General features: G+C 40.5%; 2 protein-coding genes across 3 annotated transcripts; both read right to left on the bottom strand.

Annotated features, from left to right (window-relative positions):
* Positions 1 to 481: 481 nt before the first annotated feature.
* LOC308330296 (uncharacterized protein) lies at positions 482 to 6,356 on the bottom strand. Of its 2 annotated transcripts, none has more exons than XM_080785132.1 (9): positions 5,732 to 6,356; positions 4,751 to 5,056; positions 4,450 to 4,659; positions 3,885 to 4,241; positions 3,513 to 3,782; positions 2,696 to 2,786; positions 2,522 to 2,597; positions 1,571 to 1,800; positions 482 to 957 (listed from the first exon to the last, which is right to left on the bottom strand). In XM_080785132.1, the coding sequence occupies exons 1-9, from the start codon at positions 5,784 to 5,786 to the stop codon at positions 888 to 890; spliced, it is 1,665 nt and encodes a 554-aa protein (XP_080641258.1). In that variant the 5' UTR covers positions 5,787 to 6,356; the 3' UTR covers positions 482 to 887. The 2 variants fall into 2 exon arrangements, with proteins under 2 accessions (XP_080641258.1, XP_080641259.1); XM_080785133.1 differs by having other exon boundaries at positions 4,751 to 5,053.
* Positions 6,357 to 11,744: 5,388 nt separating this feature from the next.
* LOC308330604 (melanoregulin) lies at positions 11,745 to 19,960 on the bottom strand (the record flags this gene model as incomplete). The annotated part of the gene is made up of 5 exons (XM_080785544.1): positions 19,862 to 19,960; positions 18,985 to 19,231; positions 13,247 to 13,337; positions 12,145 to 12,311; positions 11,745 to 11,822 (listed from the first exon to the last, which is right to left on the bottom strand). Exons 1-5 carry the CDS (start codon positions 19,933 to 19,935, stop codon positions 11,745 to 11,747), a joined length of 657 nt encoding a protein of 218 aa, XP_080641670.1. The 5' UTR covers positions 19,936 to 19,960.

Raw genomic sequence — 19,960 nt, 5'->3', positions numbered from 1 at the left:
ACCACACAACCCATATCTAGCAAAGGATACCTTAATAGGATTCTACCTATTAATATAGACTACATCTGTCCCTGACTTCATGTTCAATATGAGTCTATGCTGCCATCTTCTGGACAAGAAGGTCTGGACAGTTGCTCAGGCAGATGTCGTGTGTTCTGAGGGCAGCGTTCAATTTCATTGGCCAATCGTCCAATCAGCAAGAGTGGGAGGCAGGTGCAATGGAATTTAGAAATTTGGAGCAGCAGCCATATTGCATCACTCTGCTCCAGCTACCAAACCTGCTCTCTGGTCCTACTGAATTCTCCTCTGCTCCTGCTGAATTTGCACCAATTCCTGCAACTACTGCTCTCATAAGGTACAACTTTTAAACATTAATACATTTAGCAAGCTGCAAGCTATACATCCATGTTATTTTCTGCTCTGAGGGCAGCTTTTGAATCCTGCTCTCAGGGCAGCTTAAATAAACATACACATTTTTGTAACTAGTTTTTATTATCAGGAGATCATACTTCAAAATACAATATACAATGTTTCATTGCCTCATTGTTGAGACATCAACAATAAAAAAGAGTAAGAAAAAGTTAAATGTTTGGAAATGAAAGAGAAAATAAGAAAACGATATTTCACATTATTGCCTCTATCTAGTGAGACGGCAACAATAAAAAAATGTCAAATAAACCAAATACCACAAGAAATTCAAAAGTTCACACATTGAATTCGAGCAAATAAACACGCAGCATGTCTGACAACTGGCAAGTTCTGCTGACTTGCCCTTGAGCAAGTCACTAAAACCCTGCCTGCTCACTAATTAAATCTGCATGCAGCGAAAGCAGGTTATTAAATAGTATATTGTCTGAGAGATAGAGTAGGAGTTTGATCTGTTGTCTTCAAACTCTGGGTGGTTTGTTGACTGTGGCATACACGTCAGAGACATCATTAGCCTGTCCTTGACTGGATCTGATGACACAAAAGAACAAAGACAATTATGTGTGATTTTGATGTGTGGTCTGTCCTTAGCCTTAATTAGATTAAGACTCTCGTAGTTGTATTTTAATCGATTTAGACATTTTCGTATCTATGAGCGCCTTCCCTTGAGAGCCACCCCCCCTTGTTTACTTCCTGTTTACATTGAGCGTAATTCAGGCTTTCACCGGATGCGCCCACTTGGGAACTTGCAAAGGTTTTGAGGTGATGTTCTTCCTCTTTTTTGCACTAGGTATGTTGATATGTGGTACTTAAATGTTGTACGGGTCACTGTGTGCCTTTGTTGTCTTGTATTGTGTATTGTATTGTATCTGTAAGCTGCAGGGCAGGTCCTTGGGGTCCAAGACAAATTTCTCCCTCCCCCACAAAATAAAGAAACCTTGAACCTTGAACCTTGATTTGTGTAAATCAGGGAATAATAATATATATATAAAAGTCTGGTAATAGACTATTGCACGTTATTTACAACACAGTGCTTTAACAACCAAACAAAAGGAAACATCATTATCATAAATAAACAATGTTACACACTGTGCAAACTAGAGGTACTATAATAGTAATAGTAGTAATGGCAGGAGATATTCACCGGGGGGAGGCACTGGACTTGTTGAAGTTGACCGTGGCATACTGCACATCCCCTTCGTCCCTCTGCGTCTGATCATTGGAATGTTGAGGCACTTCCTGGTTCTTAGGGCGAGAGAAGTGCACGGTGGAGTAGTTGACATCGTCCTGTGGCCCTCGGGTTTGTGTCTGCTCTGCAGAGGAAGGCCCTGTGGGTGTGGCTGAGATGTTGCCATGATCGGGGGCAGACACTCTCTGGTGGACATCAGAGCCATAGAGTAAGACGGAGTTAACTTACGACAACTACATTCAGTTCATGGGGCCAGTCCAATGACGGCTACATGGGCTCACCCGAGTACATGAACCACGTGACCGGGCTGTTTTCTGCCCCCTCAATATCGCAACTCTGTCTATACTCTATGGCTCTGGTGGACATCAAAGACAGACAAGATAATGAAATCTACTTGGTTATCTAGTTCTTACACAGGACACAGCATACCCGCATCTCTATCTCTCTCTTTCACTCTTCTTACCCTCTCGCAAAACATCTACAGTGTTATGCACCAGTCTAGGGGCCTGATACACTACATGAAAATATGACGCTCCCGCCTTCCCCAACTCCCAAGCAGCCACTCAAACAAAGGGTTAAGGGTGTAAAGACAAATGACAAAATAGGTATAACAAGTTACGGTGAGTTTCATAAAGTAAAATCAAAAGTAAAGGGTTTCAAGGCAACTGATATGGAATGTTGAAATAAATCAAAAAGAACTAAACCAAAATATTATCTTACCTAACGATATACATGTATCCACACACACATGCGTATGTGCTATATAGTTACTAAAGAAGTGAATTATATTTGCATCTCACACTCTACTATACGCACGCACACGCCCACGCACACATGCAAGCTCACACACACTGTCACACACAGAACACAACACGCACACACATGCTGTTTTTCAGTCATCCTCACCTGTCCCCTTTGTATAGCGTGACGAGGCACTGAGCCTCGATGAGGCTCGGTGACAGACATCAGATATTTCCTCATCCTGAATTGTGTCGGTGAAAAAATTAACCATTGCATGTTAATAAGCACATTGTATATTGGCTGGACATTTAAATGAGATGTCTTTGTATTATGTGTAACCTGATTCCCAGGTAGATGAGCAGAAACAGGAAGAGGCAGGATACGGCGATGACTGCAGCCACAATTATACCTGCCCTCGATGTCCCTTTATCTGGAGGTATGAGGTAGCCATATGAAAGACGTAAATACAGTTAATTAGCTTGGCATTGTCCAGTCAATACAAAAATGAATATGCTAAAAGATAAAAAGCAATTGTTTGAGGATATTGGATTATTTATTAATTAATTTAATTTGTATTATTGGGGTGTTAACCTGTTTCCTTAGCCTGTTAACAATTGAAAAACTCACTTGTTACAGTGATGAGTTGGATAGTACTACTACTTCATTTGTGGCTGTACAATAGTAGTCTCCACCATCCTCAAGGCTTATGTTCATGACATAGTTCTGGCCCAAAGACTTTTGTGACGTAGAACAATTCTTGTACCAGACATATTTCACCAGAGGGGCTCACTGACACCAAGGGGGTCTTTGGACAGTCTAATATGAGTATATTTCAGTAGTAAAGTTGATATTTAGAACGGTAACCGAAATACATGATGCCTACAAACATACAGGATATGTATACATACATACTTATATGAATGCAATAGGTAATAATAGCATCTACTGTAGTAGAGCATATTAATACTAAAAGGAAAATAAGCATTCCTTGTAGACCTACAGTATAGAACAAATACATCCCTCTGTGCACATGCCTACTTTTGAAAAGAAAAAGGGAATTCTGGTATAATTCTGAATAATATCAATTATTATTGATGATATTATTGAAATGTAGTTTTATAGAAGAGAAGTAATTTAGTATGTACTGTATACTCACATCTGACATTGAGAAGAGTAATTTCTGGACTTCTGGAACTCTCTCTGTCTTTGACAGCACAGGAGTAGTTTCCTGCATGCTGACTGAACAACACTGGGTCTAGACTCTCTAGCGTCACATAGTTGTGTTGGTTCTGCTCTAGGAATAGATTGTTCTGGTACCAGATGTAGATGGGGCTGAAGCCACTCAAAGGACAGCTGGTTATACAGGACAGTGTCACTCTCTGTCCCTCTGTTACCGTGGTAGCAGGACTCACTGTCACTGTCAGAGCTGGTGGGTAAATGTTATGAGATCCTTTACCATGAAGACCATGATAACAAGTAGTTAGTCAGGTTGAATAAGAAACCTAGCGAGAGAAAAACAAATACTTACCAGTTATATTTAATATGACTCCAGGATCGCCAGAATATTTTTCACCATCTGTTTGAAATCTGAATTTGTATTCTGCAGAATCTTTGCTCGTCAGGTTTTTGAGTATCAGTTTGTGGCGTTTTGGAGTGTTTTCATCATACTCAAAACGGCCGCTATAGTTTGCGTCAGAAGAAATGTCTACAGGTCCAGGACCAGGACCATCCGGTTTTATCCATTTAATGTACCAGAATGCCTTAGTCACCTGAACACCACTGGGATATGAGTAATCACTGGATATTTCCACTGAAGTATTTGTCAGGGCACAGATTTCCCTGTTGATATAATTCACCCTCCAGCACAACCCATCCGTATTAACACCTGAAGTAGAGAGTACAGGCAGAGTTACATCTAAATGCATTTAAGAATATGACATTTAATATCGCACTGTTTGATAATGCTTTGAACTGAAACATCAGTTCAAATGATCATAATAATATCAGATATTATGATGAATATTCTACATCTAGAACAGTTCACCCAAAATATATAGTATAGCTTGATGCAATAAACTTTGATTCATACTCACACACTGCAGGTGAGCGGAAATTATCATGGCCAGTTACAGCACAGGAGAAACTGGCATGAGAGGGAGATAAGTTCTGACCGGATGGAATTAACTTATTATTCTGATAAAAACTGTATGTTGGTATCGGAGTAATATTGTATTTCAGAGTACATTTATCAGCACATGTCAGTATCACTCTTCCATCTGTATGAGTCACATGTACCTTTAGGTCTGGATTGATAGAATGTGATAAAAGCATTAATATTACATTGATTATTTATGATTACTATATGAATAAATTACTGACACAGTACTACTGTACCTGCGACCCTGAGACTAATTCCACGGGACGAATTCAATTCTGAATGGTCATTATCAGCTAAGCACAAGTATGTATTTACATCGCTCTCATTCACATCATGGATTGTCAGAGTGGAGCTGCTTTTTTCAGATCCATTATACATCAAACGATTTGTATCTCCTGAGACTTCCTTCAGATTGTCATATTGATGCTGTTGGCCATTCCAGTTTGCAGTAAACCATTTCTTGCTTGAAATGGGTGTGATAGAACAGTTCAGATCCACCGCTGACCCCTTAAAGGCACAGATGTTTGTTTCCCCAAGAGCTACTGAAACAGAACGGTAGAAATACACAAATACACAACACTGGACTTTACAAATGGGCACAACAGAACCACAATACAGAATGGAAAACAGCACAGTAGAAATACGAAGTTGTTTACTTTTCTCTTAATTTCAATATTATAATTATCGATTTATTTATTTAGCTAATGCTTCAACAGAATAAGTTATGAAGCATGGGACAGGATGTAATTTGCTAATTTCTGTTTGGAATCTCATTCATTCAATCATTGATTAACTTACATACATTTTCTGTTTATCACAATTTTGACATTTATACATTTCAGAAATGGGTACAACAGACAAAGATTGCTTAGGGTGCGTTAAACAATGAACTTTAATTCTACCTATGCAGGCGGATTCTGCCAATGCTTTATAATGGGAACAGAGCAGTTTGTTGGGAACCGAGCAGTTTGTTGCCATTTGCGGATTTCTATTTAAAAAAGCACTCAGTTCACATTGAAAAGCATTGGCAGAATCCGCCCATTAAAGTTGGGTGAGACTGCACCGGTGCACCCTTATAGCCAAAATGACTGCGTTATTATTCTTCAAACCTTCAATGGCCAGTGTTTTCTGCACCAAGTCAAATTCCTTGTATGTGAATGAACATAAACATTCTCATTTGGTGATTTGTCAAGCAAGGATTGAGAAATACTTCATACCTGAGAGATGCAGCAGCAAAGACACAAACACAGACCCAGCTCCTGCCATCCACATGGTGGTCTGGCCCTGCTGCTTCTCACTAGAAAGATGACCAATAATGTATTCCCACTAAAACATCAAACAAACAAACAACAACAATGCATTGCGGCTACTTACTTTATTTTAAATTCTTGATGTGTAGAAGTGCTACATCATCATAAGTCAGCAAGTCGGCTGGATTCTGTGTGGGTGTTCTGACACAGACCTTTTGTAACTGACATCCTTCCTCTTTGTACAGTATACAGTATGACCAGTAAGTAATAGTATCTGGCTTACACATAATATGCGTTCATGGACCTGCAAAACAAATGTACCCAAGTCCTTAAAATAAAAATTAACCTGCTCCATGAACGTCTTTAGAATACATGAAAATTCAGTGTATACTTGTATGTAACCATTTGCATAATTTAACATCTAATATACAATAAATATATTAGGTCTTACATTTCCTAAATTACACTAATAGTTGTAGTACTGTATATTAGAAAAGAGTAGCTCATATTTATATTATAAAGTAGCAGTGGGTATACTCTAAAGCAGCTAGTGTTTCCCAAACATGTAAATACTTTCACTACTACTTTTCTAATTTAAGGAATTTCTTTGATTTTTCTGAATTTGTTTTTAATTCATGAAAAAGGAAAAAAATGCCTTTTTTAACGTTTTTTGTCTTGAAATGATGATAATTATAAACCCTAAAGGGACCCATAATGATGTGTCCGCAACCCACAAAATAATTCAGAAAAGAGCATCAGTCTGCTGTGACTTTAAAAATGAAATATTGGAAACAGTGACATGTTTTCAGAATGTTGCCAAAGATTTTAGCATGCTGTTATATATCATATTTGAAGGCGTATGTGCTCTCAAAAACGAAATTGTCAACTAGTTTATGTAAGTACTGCATGGACCAGAGCAGTTTGCAAAGTCACTTTTATTTACATTACATTTATTGCAATACCTTGACTATTTTCCATATACAAACCATGGGGTATAAGACAAAATAAGTGCATGAGCATATCTATATCATTATATCAAGTGCATAAAAAATATATATGTTAACACCCTTGGTTGTCTCTGTTCTGTAAGGCTTGCTGGTATCATTTTAACTTGTTAATTCAGAGAGATGAAAAGAGGAAGAACAGTGTGGACTGTGGTCTACTCTACACTCTACACTGGAGCGGCGGTCTGTGTGACCTGTCTTTCCCTAATGGGACTGATCGAGGGTAGCTACTGGGACATAAGTCGGGACTTGGTCACCCCGGCTGGGTCACCTGAGTGAGGGCCGGGTATGATGTTGCCATACCCGAAACCCAGATGACCTTGGGATACATTACTGAGGATACGTCCCAGTACTGTAATTCTGCAAACTGTTAAATATAAATATTTCAATCAATCAATCATCCATGCGATGTTTTTTAGTTCTTCGTATCCAGCTTATACCAGAACAGCTGGTCAACTTGCTGGTCAGTGGTCATACATGGTGAACAGCCTGTATGTTGTTGGTATTTGCTGGTATGCTGGTGCTTGTTTGAACTGTAATTTATACTACAGTCATGCTGGTGTTTCTTGCTGGTGATCATCAGTGGTATTTATACGATTCAATAACATGTTACAATGTAAAAATCAAACGTGTCACAGATGAGTGGAATCATCTCTGCATTGATTAGGCCACCCAATCAAATTCTTCTTCACAATAGAATGATAAACAAGCTAGGGTTTGATAGACAAAAAGCTATCGCCACACAAAAAGATGCAATGATGAATGTGTAGGCCTGGCAGACGGAAGCTCTGGGGAGAGCAGATTTCATATAGCTTAGAAACTGGAACTGGAATTACCATGTTCTAATCAAACATTTTGTCACACTCGTTATGTCATTGTGCCTCATGGTGTGACTGAAGGTATATGTGTATAGTCCTGAAACACTTGGTTCCAGTTGATAAACTGGAAAACAATGTCTGCGTGTATGTATAGTATAGTCCATTAATAACATTCATGTGTGCAAATTCCCAATAGTATGAGAGGATTCAAATACAAAATGAGGTATATGAGCTAGGTACCACAATTTAGGCATGACGCTCTTCCAGAGTGATTTACAGTAAGCATTGCTAAGCAAGAACAAAACATGGTAATACATAAAATTCATAAAAGTCATAAAGTATGATATGTAAGCGTACTAAGCGAAGAACCTAACACAGTGGAATATCTATGCGCCACGTCTCTGCATACATGCGTATACTGCGTGCGTACGTGTGTGTAGTGTTGTACGGTTGTAATGCACGTAACTCGAGAACTGTTTGACCCACCACCTTCCCATTCGACACACGCGTTCCACACCCCCACAGGGAGTGCAGTGCCAGTTATAGAGTCGGTCCAGAACCACCACAAAAAACATAAAATTAGTGTTTTAAGGGAGGCTGCAGGGACAGACAAGTTAGTTGGTTGTGGGCATTAAAGATGGCAGATAAAATCCCTATTCCCAGTTCTCATCCTGTTGGTTAATAGTGTTGCCTGAAGAATTTATCTTTTCGTCATTTCTATATTTGGCCAGTGTTATTTTGCCATTTCTTTGTTGCACTGAAAAAAGCTGTATTGGAATTTGGTGGAGGAGTAAATACCCTGTAGTCGTTTTTATGTGCAATGGTGTATTAACTTTGTATTTAGGGAGTAAATAAAAACCCTTAAATGGCATCTCTGACTGTTCTTGGAGCCTTGACCATCGGCCAACTTTACAGTAGATCTGAATACAATATTGGACTTTCTCTGGGCACAAATGAGACTATATACATACTGTATGCAAAAGTACATACTAATGTACTAAGTCAGTAAATAGTTTCTCATATTTATATATTATGGTACAGTATCTGGACAAGTAACTTTACCCATGCTGTGAACCTGGGGTTTTCAACTGATTGTGAACCAAGGACCACCACCCTGACTAAGAATCAACCTGTGGAGTGGAGCACTGTTGTGTTGGGAGGGGATATGGTCTAGATTAATGCTTTGGTACTTCCTATGCAATGCATCCCATCCCACTGTGTCTCAACCAATCCATGGTCCATGGCATAATCAGGTGCATGTGCAGGTCACTGGTCCTGGTCCATGGGATTTAACAAAAAGTCTAAAGAGCAGAGTGGCTCGAAGCGTCACATCCATGGTGTAATAAAGGAACCAAATAAACCCTTTTTAGGTTTTGGAGCATCATCCAGTGTGCACACTGGATGATGCTTCATTAGACACCCTGGAGTCGTTTTTATGTGCAATGGTGTATTAACTTTGTATTTAGGGTTTCTTCCTGGAGGCTGAACCCTTGACCGTCAAACGGGCCAATGAAATAAACGGTAATATAGTGACATCACACTATCAGCCCCTCCCATAACCCCCCTTCATCATACAACTACAGCTGTGGTGGCAACTGCTGGTAACTTGTTAATTCAGGTTGGATGGAAAGAGGAAGCACATTTGCAGTCAAAGCTGCAAATATTGATGGCACAAATTGCACAATACATGGTAACAAAATGTTTAAGTAATATGATGTATCAACATTGTGGGTGAGAAACAGGAACTGAAATTGCCTTGTTCTGATCAAACATTTTTGACACACTCATTCACTTCCCCTTCCACAAAACCTTTTTTTGGCCAAAACAAACGCCCGTGGGGGTCTAAGAAATGACTCTAGCCGAGGGGCCTCAACTCCTATAAATCCGGCACTCATCCCGGGCACTGCCAACTCAGTGTATGAGTAGCACAGCTTGGGTCACGGGTGTGGCAAGTCTCCCATGGGTCTGGCACATTGTAACGGGGACAGACTCCCGTGTTATTGGCTGATACCAACAATAAGCCTCTCCCGACCTACTTACACATGGTATAGCCTCGAAATTGGTTCCAGTTGATAAGCTTGAACACATGTCTGCATGTAATAGTCCCATAATAAGATTTATAAATATGATATAAATACTTTTGAAAAGTTGCACAAACTTAAGTAGTACTAGTAGGCTGAACATTTTAATAAAGGGCAGTGGAGCTGGATTTAAAATTCTCGGTGTTGATGCAGAGTCTCTCAGATTCTCTGGAAGTTTGTCCCGGTTGTGTGTGTCATCAGAACTAAACGCTGCCTCATTGTTCCCGGGCTGTGCTTCACCCCACTGGGACCAGTAAGTAGATCAGTCCTACTGTATGAAAACGAAGACTTCTTTTTAGTGTCGTTTATTTTGTATATCCACAACATCACATACAGCAACATAATCAAACTTGTAACCTAGTTTAATAATGTAACTGTAACAGAGACTTCTTGAGGGTTCATAATGTAAAAGCCAGTCTCACTAATAAGCCTACCTATAGAACAAAGCAGACAATAACATGATTATATTATATTATGTCTATGCTGCCATCTGCTGGACAAGTCGAACCTCTGCTGGTTCAAATAGCTTAGGGGGAAATTATGGATATACAATAAAGAGATACAGTAGGCTATCTGTAAATTAATGAAAGCTATATAATTACATATAGTACAATATTGTTAAATAATGCCAATATAAGTGCTTTTAACCAAACAAGGACAAACAATACATCATAAAAAGAGAATCACATACCCAAACCTTTATTTTCCCTGAGTGAAGGGAGTGATAAAAAGGACTCAGTCCTTGCTCTGTTAGGTCTGCTTCTGTATCTTCCCTATATAGTTTATAGTTTATATGACTGCCGATCAATCAGTACAAGCTACAGCCCTACCTTCTTTAGGGTTTATTCTGCAACAGACCAGACCAGACCGGTCAGTCAGTTCAGCTAAAGTGCCCCCGCGCACTGCCAGTGATACGCATGAGGAAGTCACCGTGTCAAACATGGATGAAACTGGGCATTCAGACATGGTTATGTGGATGATGTGCAAAGAGTCTGTCACGGCTGAGGAGACAACCAAAATCTGGAGTGGAAAACAGCGACCTTCAGTGGTTCACAGAATGGCTGCATAAAGACATTAAGGCTGGCAGCCAGTGTTTTCCTACTTTCTATGTTGACTGTGCTCCTTATGTGTATTGTGTCCTGTTATCTGGCTTTGTTCTGAGTTGTGCTTGAATTGTACTGAAATTCTGCAAAATGTTAAATACTTTTTTGTGTTTTGGAATGTCATCCACTCTTTTATACCTGTACACTTGTCGATTTGAACTTGCAGCAGCAACTGCTATAGTGGAAAAGGGCAGGCATCGTGTGCCATATTATCCCTAGGGAAGACACAGCAGCTATCACCCCCTCAGCCTAGACAACTTAATGCTGGGAACGTGATAAATATAGGTTATCATCTGGCATTCGATGTTGCCCCCTTCAGTTAACCATTGGTGAATCGAGAGGGCTATAAACTTGGGGTAATATGACAGTGGACCAATTGTGTCACCATGTGCTTATCTGTGTCCCTGGAGTTGATCTCAGCCAACCCTCACTCTAACCGTAGCCAAAACTGTTGGCTGCAGTAGGACTGCACACAGATTTGGGTAATCAGTACTAATCACCTTCACCAGTGCATTTCTCCTTTGACAGTACCGTAACTTAGTGTTGATGATCTAATGCTATTTCCTCATTGCTTTGTGAATAAACAAGGCTATTTGTTATGTGACAACACATTCCCACCTGGCAATACGCACTGCCCTCATTATCCAATCTTTGGGCTCTGCTGAATCTGATATGTGCTGCATCCGAGTTTGCCGTCGGTTGGATAAACCTGGACAATGATGAATAACCAGACTATAATATAATAAATAAAAGTTAAGTCAAACAACATAGTATGTTTAATATACCAGTTGTCTTGATAAGCAAAGAAAAAAAGTAAGTGGTATGTGACTGTTCATTTTCATAAAATATTAGGTTTCAAACATTTACTGCAGTTAATACTAAAAAATATTTTTCAACGTTCCCCAGACCCAGCCTCTTTCTCTTCATACATATGCTCGTCTCTCTCTCTCTCTCTCTCTCTCTCTCTCTCTCTCTCAGCTCTCTGTCTTGGGGTATTTCTGCTTCGCCAATGCGATGAAGTCCTCAGCACTGTCCAGAGAAACCAAACGGTCCTGAGAAAGAGGAGGAGGAGGAGAGAGAGCGAGAGAGGCAGAGTGTGAGGTTAGGAAGAACTTTTCTAAGAGCTATAATGCATTGTGTGTGTATGTGTGAGTGCAATGCATTCGTGCATGTCTGGATCTAATCTTACAAACTTCTGGATTGATCAAATTGTGTGCACACTGACAGTAGAATGAAGGACCTCCTCCACTAATTACGTTTCACATAAGAGTTGTACTTTATAGTATATACTTTATGGAGCCCTGAGGGACTCCACTCAACATATGGTTGAAGTGGGCTAATGAATGCATTCATTGTGGGTCATGTGTTGTGTACCATAACGTAGAGGTATCTGTCCGAGGTTCCTGTCCCAGAAGGGAACAGAGAGGTTTGATCCAGTAGCCGCTGTATCAACTGACTGGCTCTGTTCAGGTGCTCCCAGTCCATAGCCAGCAAGTTCTGCTTGTTCACTGACAGCAGGGCCTCCACCTCACACTGGTAGCCTACAGAGAGAGATGGCGGGGGGGGGGGGGGGGGTAGTAGTGGGGGGGAGAGAGAGTGAGAGAGCTACAGTTTACGTGAAATTATTGCAATACTGTACCATTTGAAACAGTGGTCCGTGGCTTAATAACTGTCAAGTTGGGGGTTTGTGACATTAATATGGCTGAAGAAATCATAATCTGTAATAGGAGGAATACTGTTAAAGTGATTTATTTAAAGCAGCACTATGTAACTTTCCTCTTTATACCCTAGATTTGAAGACGGTTTCATACCATCGAGCAAGTGCTGACATTTTTACCTTTTGAGCTAATAGAGCTGACCTGCGCTGCTCGGGGGATAAATTGAATCTGTGTGTAGGTTAATTATATTGTATTAACATAATCTACCATAAAGATTGGACAAAGGTACATCTTATTCATTGAAAAAGCTTACATATAGTGAGGCATTAAGTAGTCTATCATTATACATTGGGTTTTGTTTAAATCTCATTCCTAAAGTAGCCTTGAGATGGACCCCACCAGGAAAGGGGAAACAATTGGGAGGGCAAAAATAACCTGGCAAAGAACTGTGACCTCTGAACTGAAGATGGCAAACCTAGCATGGGGAGAGGCACAACATGCTGCACAGGATAGGACCAGATGGAAGCAGATAGTCACAGCCTTATGTTCCACTGGGAACCACAACATGCTGCACAGGATAGGACCAGATGGAAGCAGATAGTCACAGCCTTATGTTCCACTGGGAACCACAACATGCTGCACAGGATAGGACCAGATGGAAGCAGATAGTCACAGCCTTATATGTTCCACTGGGAACCACAACATGCTGCACAGGATAGGACCAGATGGAAGCAGATAGTCACAGCCTTCCACTGGGAACCAAGAGAATGAAGGAAGTATAGCCTAATGAAAGAATCTGTGTTCAAAATAGAACATACCAAGTTGCAGTAGAATTTTCTTCCATCGCGTGCTGACCTCTCGCCTGGCATAACGCAGAGTGTGTATGTCATAGTTCAGCTTCTCCCATTCCTATAGAAGACACACACACACACACACACACACACACACACACACACACACACACACACACACACACACACACACACACACACACACACACACACACACAAAGAACAAAAATATATTTTTAGGGGAACATTTGGGCATCACACATCACATTGAAAGTCAAAACAGATCAAGATATATGCAAGTCACTCAATTAAGTTAAATCAGCTGTGTGCCTTTTGCCAAACGTTGCATAACCTCATTGTATCTTCTAGGATTCTTTGATTCCCCATCATTTAATTAAACAAGATTTAAATCCCAGTAGTGGGTGTGGTGCGTTGTGGCGATGACAACTATTTTCTTTTGAATCTTGCCACACCCAATGGGCCCAGAATTCAGTTCTCGGCTAGATTGTGTGACAGCTTTAGCCAGTTAAATCATATGTTAATTAATAGTTCCATCGATTATAGCTGCACTTGGGGGTGAAAAAGTTAATCAAAATAATCAATTGAATGTATATTAAAAAACTTGTAATAGAATTATTGATGTTCAAAAATAGAAAATATACAGGCTCACAACACGGCACATTGCTCAGTCAATCAGGTGTAGTGTATCTGAACTGTTGGGGATGTTTCGGTGAACGGCTCACATTCCTGATCTCTTTGCATGGCTGGCCTACATGTCAAACCAGGAAATTCATTTAATAGCCACAATGTCCTCACTGTGTCCTGTGAGTGGCACGCACACAAAGAGTCCCTTTACCTCACTCACACTGCTCTCAGGCACTGGTGCTAGAATCACATGATGACCTCGTCAGCAGAAGCACTTTCACGGTGTCTCACCACCAGTGTGTCCAGAGTACCAAAAGGTGGATCAGAAGAACTCCTGACAGTGTCGCTGGCAAAGATTAACACAACTATACTTTCAACCTGGTTTCCCTGTTTTCGGCATGTCATTATGTAGTGGGTGAACATTTAATTCATTAGGACCTGAGGCCGATTCTACAAATGCCTTCTAAATCAGTAAATTTCAGCCTAGAACCCCCAAAAGTATTTGACTGCGGACCCACATCTGAAAATGTCTTGTGCCGGCGTTTATTGAAAATGAATGAATCTTTGCATCTGCCCATGTGAACACAGCATAAGAGTTTTCTGAAAAACGTATGTTGCTATTATATATAGCTTAACTCTAAAATGATACAGATGCTTTCCCAGTTTTTATTTTATTTGTATTATTATTATTCTTGTCGAAACAATTCCATTTTTATACCCCACCCCCCTCCCCCGTCCAGAAACAGCAGACATAAATACAACGATCAAATACCAAATTGGTATAAAAAATAAGACACAAAAAACACATCTGAATCTGATATGGCAAATAATGTTAGTCAATAGAGCGTTGCAGTCCCGCCCCCTTTCATGACGACGCCAGGCCCAGGAAATGGTTCCCAATGCATTTTTCAAAACGTATTTATTTAAAGACCTTATAAGCGTCGTACAAAGCCAACTCTTGTCGTGACAAATCATGACAACAAACACAATATTTTGGACAAACAACAAAAAAAGTGTTGTAACCTGCCGTTTTCGTCTTCTTTCTAATTATTTGTTTAGCCCGAAAAATTGTGTTTGTTGTCATGATTTGTCGCTACAAGAGTTGGTTTTGTCCGTGGTGTAAACGTCTTTAAATAAATACTTTCTGAAAAGTCTATGAGGAAAATGAACGGTGATTTCTTTTTTCTGGGTCTCTCGAGGGGGCGGGACTGCGACGCTCTATAGTCAATAGTACCACCACCAGCAATCGTGGCTTCGGAAGGGATGCATTCCGGCCCCGTCCACTCCAATCCCCATTAGGGGGAAGGGTCACGGAGCACGTGCTCTGATGATCTGATCTCCCTTCCCCTCCCCTTCCCCTTAGGGAAATGTAAAATCTTCAATATATGAGATAAACGTAGACCAGACTCTGTCAAATCTCTCCTGTGAACTGTGGACATTATATCTAATTCTCTCCAGCTTTAACATATACAGGACTTCTTGAATCCACTGGGCCGCAGAGGGAGGTTTTTCTGCCTTCCAGTTTTGTAGTATGAGCCTTAAGTTCGGGCCAGCAATGAGGAGAAAGCAATAGCACTTTATCCCTAAAAAGGCCTCTCTTGGGACCACCCCCAGGATAGCAGTATAAGGATTAGGGCGTAGTATATCTCCCATTGATGAGAAGCATTCAAAAACTCCCGACCAGAAGTCCTTCAGTAGCACTAGAGGACCAGAACATGTGGCCGAGAGATGCAGGAGAATGGTGACATCTTGGGCAGTTGGAGCTAACCGACGGGTACATTTTTGTGTAATGCAGAGTAATGCAGTCTATGACATATTTTAAATTGTATCAAATTCTGTCGCACACAAAATGATGCAGAGTTAATTAGAGAAATACTGGAATTTCCCTGGAATTTCCACCCCAAAATCTAATTCCCATGCAAATCTGTTATTGTTCCAAGTAGGAGCGCACATGTCCTGCATTGTACTATATCATTTTGAAATCAGTCCCTTTTTGGGGGGGGGGTCAATTTTGAGAATTGAGTATATTGGGTCGATCTGCAGAGGGTGTGGGGGTGAGTGGGAAAATTCTCCATAATGAAACTACGAATCTGTAGATAAGATATCCAAAAGTGGTGATTTCTTGGGACGTTGTATTCCTGAGTCACTGAGCCAAAGGATATGAATGCCTCTCTCCCAGTTATAATGGTTTAAATTAAATAAAAAACATAATTGCATATCTACAGTACAAGCTCACAGCATGTCGCATGTGACACGTTATGATCTTGACTATTTTTTTAAATTGTTTGGCAGTGCATTTTTGTGAACCACTTGCATGTCATTATACTGTAAGCCTAACCCTAACCCAAATACCGCGTGTGTGTGTGTGTGTGTGTGTGTCTTACTTTCTACTCCACCAAAGATGTTTTGATTTACAGATTGTACGGCAAATGTGCAAGGTAAATGCTGCTAAGCGTGAACTTCACATTTTGTGATCTCGTGTGTACCAGAATAACATTGAAGTAACAGCATTACCTGTTCACATCATGTTTGTGATTTAGATTTAGAACACCCACAGCTATGCTGATATCAGCTAGCATACACTGCCTGCAAGCATCACTTGTAGTGTATTCTACAAGTGTATTCAAGTAAAATGTTGACGTACTTTTACAGTACTTTACTTCACTTGATTTTTTTATACTTTGTAGATTTAGATTATTATTACAAAACATAAATTACTAAGCCCTATTTCATTCTTTGCCCATTTGAAAATAGGTTGCTGTCAGTCTTTATAGCCCTCAGTTTGGAGTGCCGACGTAATTGACAAAGCTTGCACCAAACAGCACCGTACTGAAACCAGAAACATGTACAGTAGTAAGTAAAGTAACCAATCAAGCATGCCGGATATTGACCTTTTATTTATTCAGGGAAGACAATTGAGAGGATCTCTCTTTTGCAAGGATGCCCAACATGATCACAAAAACAAATCACACCATTTTACACAAGGTGAAATATAGTGGACATTATGATGCTTACACACTGGGGTTACAAAAAACAGGTGGAGTCGTTATGCGTTGGATCCTCAAGTAGTGCTTCAACCAGTTTGTCCAGCTTCAGAGAGTCCTGGATTTTCTGCCATTGGTTCATAAAAGCTGAAAGCAGACTTTCCTTGTTCGCTGTTCATTCGTGGAGTTTTAAGTGTAATGTAAGTCTGTAAGCACGTTAGATATCTTGTGGGGTTTGGAATTAAAAGTGACGATAAATACAACGGACGCCTTATAAATAAATAAAACAATGTTGTTCTCTACAAGTGACAAGAGAAGGCCAGCCCAGTTTTTCATATGAAATACAATGATGAGTATAAAAGTTATCACCGGTAATTAAGAGTAAGGCACTGTGATAGATTGCATCGAGAGGCTTCAATTCGGATAATGAAGTGTGCATGTATAGAACATTTCCATAATAAAAGACAGACAAAACTATAGCTTGGACAAAAGAGAAAGAGAAACAAGCCTTATTCCTAGAAGGGAAACCAATTTTTCCCATTAGTTTCTTTTTTAGATGTTCCACATGTATTTTAAAAGAGCTTCACATCTAGCCAGATGCCCAGTAATTTATAGGAGGTGACAAACTCAATTTGTTCCCCTTTGGAGGTCTGAATACGTATGAGAGGGTTAATGTTTGGGGACCTTGTAAACAGTGTGCAGGTTTGCGCTCAGATCTGCACTCTATTGAGCACACCTTTCTAGTTATAAATTAAATTAGTCAAGAGTCACAAGGAACTCAAACTAATGTGATTAGAGAGGCAAACGGTGAAGCATGTTGATTTAGCCTTGATCCATAATACAGTGAAATTGTGGAGGAGAATGTGCTTTATTGATTATCTTGGTAAATTCATTGTCCATGTGAATGGCTTTTCTTTGTTGAATTTCTTTGTTTAAAGGTGGTGCAAGTGATATTTCTTGGTTTAAACAAAATAAATAAATGAAAAGTAAAAGCTCTATATTCTGAAAGTAGGCCTAATCATTGCGAGTGTTTGTTCACTAATAGGGGTCTACATTGCCATACAATACATGCTGAAGAAGGCTCGAGGCCGAAATGTGTCTGTGTGTGCTCGTACCATAGACTGTAAAAAAAATATGGACAAAGCATTCTCCGGGTCTGATATGGACGTAAGATGAAGCCTGTCAGTCCTTGAATTGTAAATCGCCATCTTTCTAGATCCATTTGGGCCCAGCTGGCCATTGGCTGGCCCAGACAACGAGGTGGGACTTCCCCCCTTCTTCGTTGGTTTTTATTTTTACTCGAACGGGGGGTGGATCCCGATCATAGACTGTAACGGTAGCCACGCCCCTCAGAACATACTCGACTTTATGGTCATTCTTTTAATAAATGGGACCATAATTTTCCAAAAAGAATATTATGACATGAGAAATGAGACTTTAAACTAGTGACTGGAAGCCGAAAGTATTCATGACCATGTTTATTAAGGTAATACAGTCTAGGTGAAGTTGGGCCTAAATACATGGACCTCTATGGAGCTATGGGGTTTTTTGGGCCCAATGACGGCGCCACAACAGGCCATTATATGAATTTTCAGGAAGTTCCGATTTCCTTAGTGGCTTCACGGCTCGTACCTTATTCTTGAAAAACAGAGTTCTGGCTATTCTCTGTTTTATACAAAGTAACATTGGTCTCCCCGTGTCTCCAGCTCTTTAATACCCAGAAAATGTATTCTCATGTGCGTTACCAAATTCAGCCAATCAGGAGAGAGTACCCAATCACCCATGTATCAGCTGCTGTTTGAGTTCAAATTTTGCCTGTTCATTTCTTGTTTATCCAGTGTCCTGTGTGAGTTGTCTTTCCTGGTTGGATAAAATTGGTATCCATCGTGAAAATGCATTTTATCTTTAAAGAGCTGGAAGTACAGGGATATCTCTAGTGAACAAACACTATAGGAATGATTAATATGTGTGTGTGTGTGTGTGTGTGTGTGTGTGTGTGTGTGTGTGTGTGTGTGTGTGTGTGTGTGTGTGTGTGTGTGTGTGTGACACGTAATTTGTTTTGCCCTAAATACCATAGATACATACCGTACCATACACACATGCACTCTGTGTGAGGCCATGCAGTCTCTCTCCTACCTCTGTGTCTTTGTCAGCCTGGTCCCTCATGCAGATAAAGGCCTGTAATTCCCCATCTGATTCCTCCCCGTTGCTTCGGCTGGCCTGGCTGCGCCATGAGCCAGCGGTGCTGCGTCGGCTCCCTGGGCCGTCACGGGGCTTCCTTCTGGTGCGCTCCGGCCCAAAAGGGCTCTCGTCAGCTGGTTCGCTGTCGCTGGACTCTGTGGGTTCTTGTGTCGGCGGTCGGGGAGCTCGGGCTTTCTGCCTGCTACAGTAGGAATCAGGGGGAAATGGAGTGATGAACAAGTGTGAGAGGGAGGACATTTGAGAGGAGCTCAGCTCATCCTATTCACCTGTGGCTTCCCTGTGAGGTTAGGGTTGGGTTGGTTAGGGTGTCAGACTAATGCTTGTCGGACTGTTAGTACGTCGGACCAAACGCATGCACAGTGATGCACAGTATTAAGCCCAATTTATATTCTGTCGTATGACAGTTTTGCGCACGTACTACGAAGATCTAAAAGCTGAGCTTGTAGATGAACTATTTTTGGTTTAATCATCGTAGGGTGAAGTATAAATCTGACTTTTACATGGCATAAATCATCTGCACAGTCACAGCAGGCTTATATTCACAGCTCAAGACCTATTTCTTCACTCTAGCTTTTATTGATTTTTAATTACCGGTATCTGTGTTATTCATGTCCTCACTGATTTGCCAAATTCACTGCCTTTTTTCTATTATTTTAATTGTTGTTTTATGCTTTAGCTTATATTTTTTCTTGAATGCTCTGTAAAGTAATTGGAGCTGCATTTCATGTCATGAAAGGTGCTATACAAACAAAGTTTACTATTACTATTACTTTATTATTATTAGTAGGAAAGTTTCTCTGAATGGTCTCACCGCAAAATAGCATCCTTTTCCTCCCTGTTGTGTCGGCGATCACGGCAACAACAGATGGTATACACAGCACCCATTGGCCCTTCTCCTGACGCCCTATCA

This window comes from Protomyctophum bolini (genome assembly GCF_963924005.1).
Source record: "Protomyctophum bolini genome assembly, chromosome: 16".
Classification (NCBI taxonomy): Eukaryota; Metazoa; Chordata; class Actinopteri; order Myctophiformes; family Myctophidae; genus Protomyctophum; species Protomyctophum bolini.
Note: the sequence above shows the minus strand (reverse complement) of the source record. Positions and strands in the feature narration are given on the sequence as shown.

Bases quoted from the DNA above. Each gene is read 5' to 3' on its own strand.
- LOC308330296 (XM_080785132.1), bottom strand. From the start codon at position 5,786: ATGTGGATGGCAGGAGCTGGGTCTGTGTTTGTGTCTTTGCTGCTGCAT. The intron at 5,057-5,731 runs GTATGAAGTATT...GTTCTGTTTCAG, and splicing joins TTTGCTGCTGCATCTCTCAG to TAGCTCTTGGGGAAACAAAC. The intron at 2,598-2,695 runs GTTACACATAAT...GACACAATTCAG, and splicing joins CTCATCTACCTGGGAATCAG to GATGAGGAAATATCTGATGT.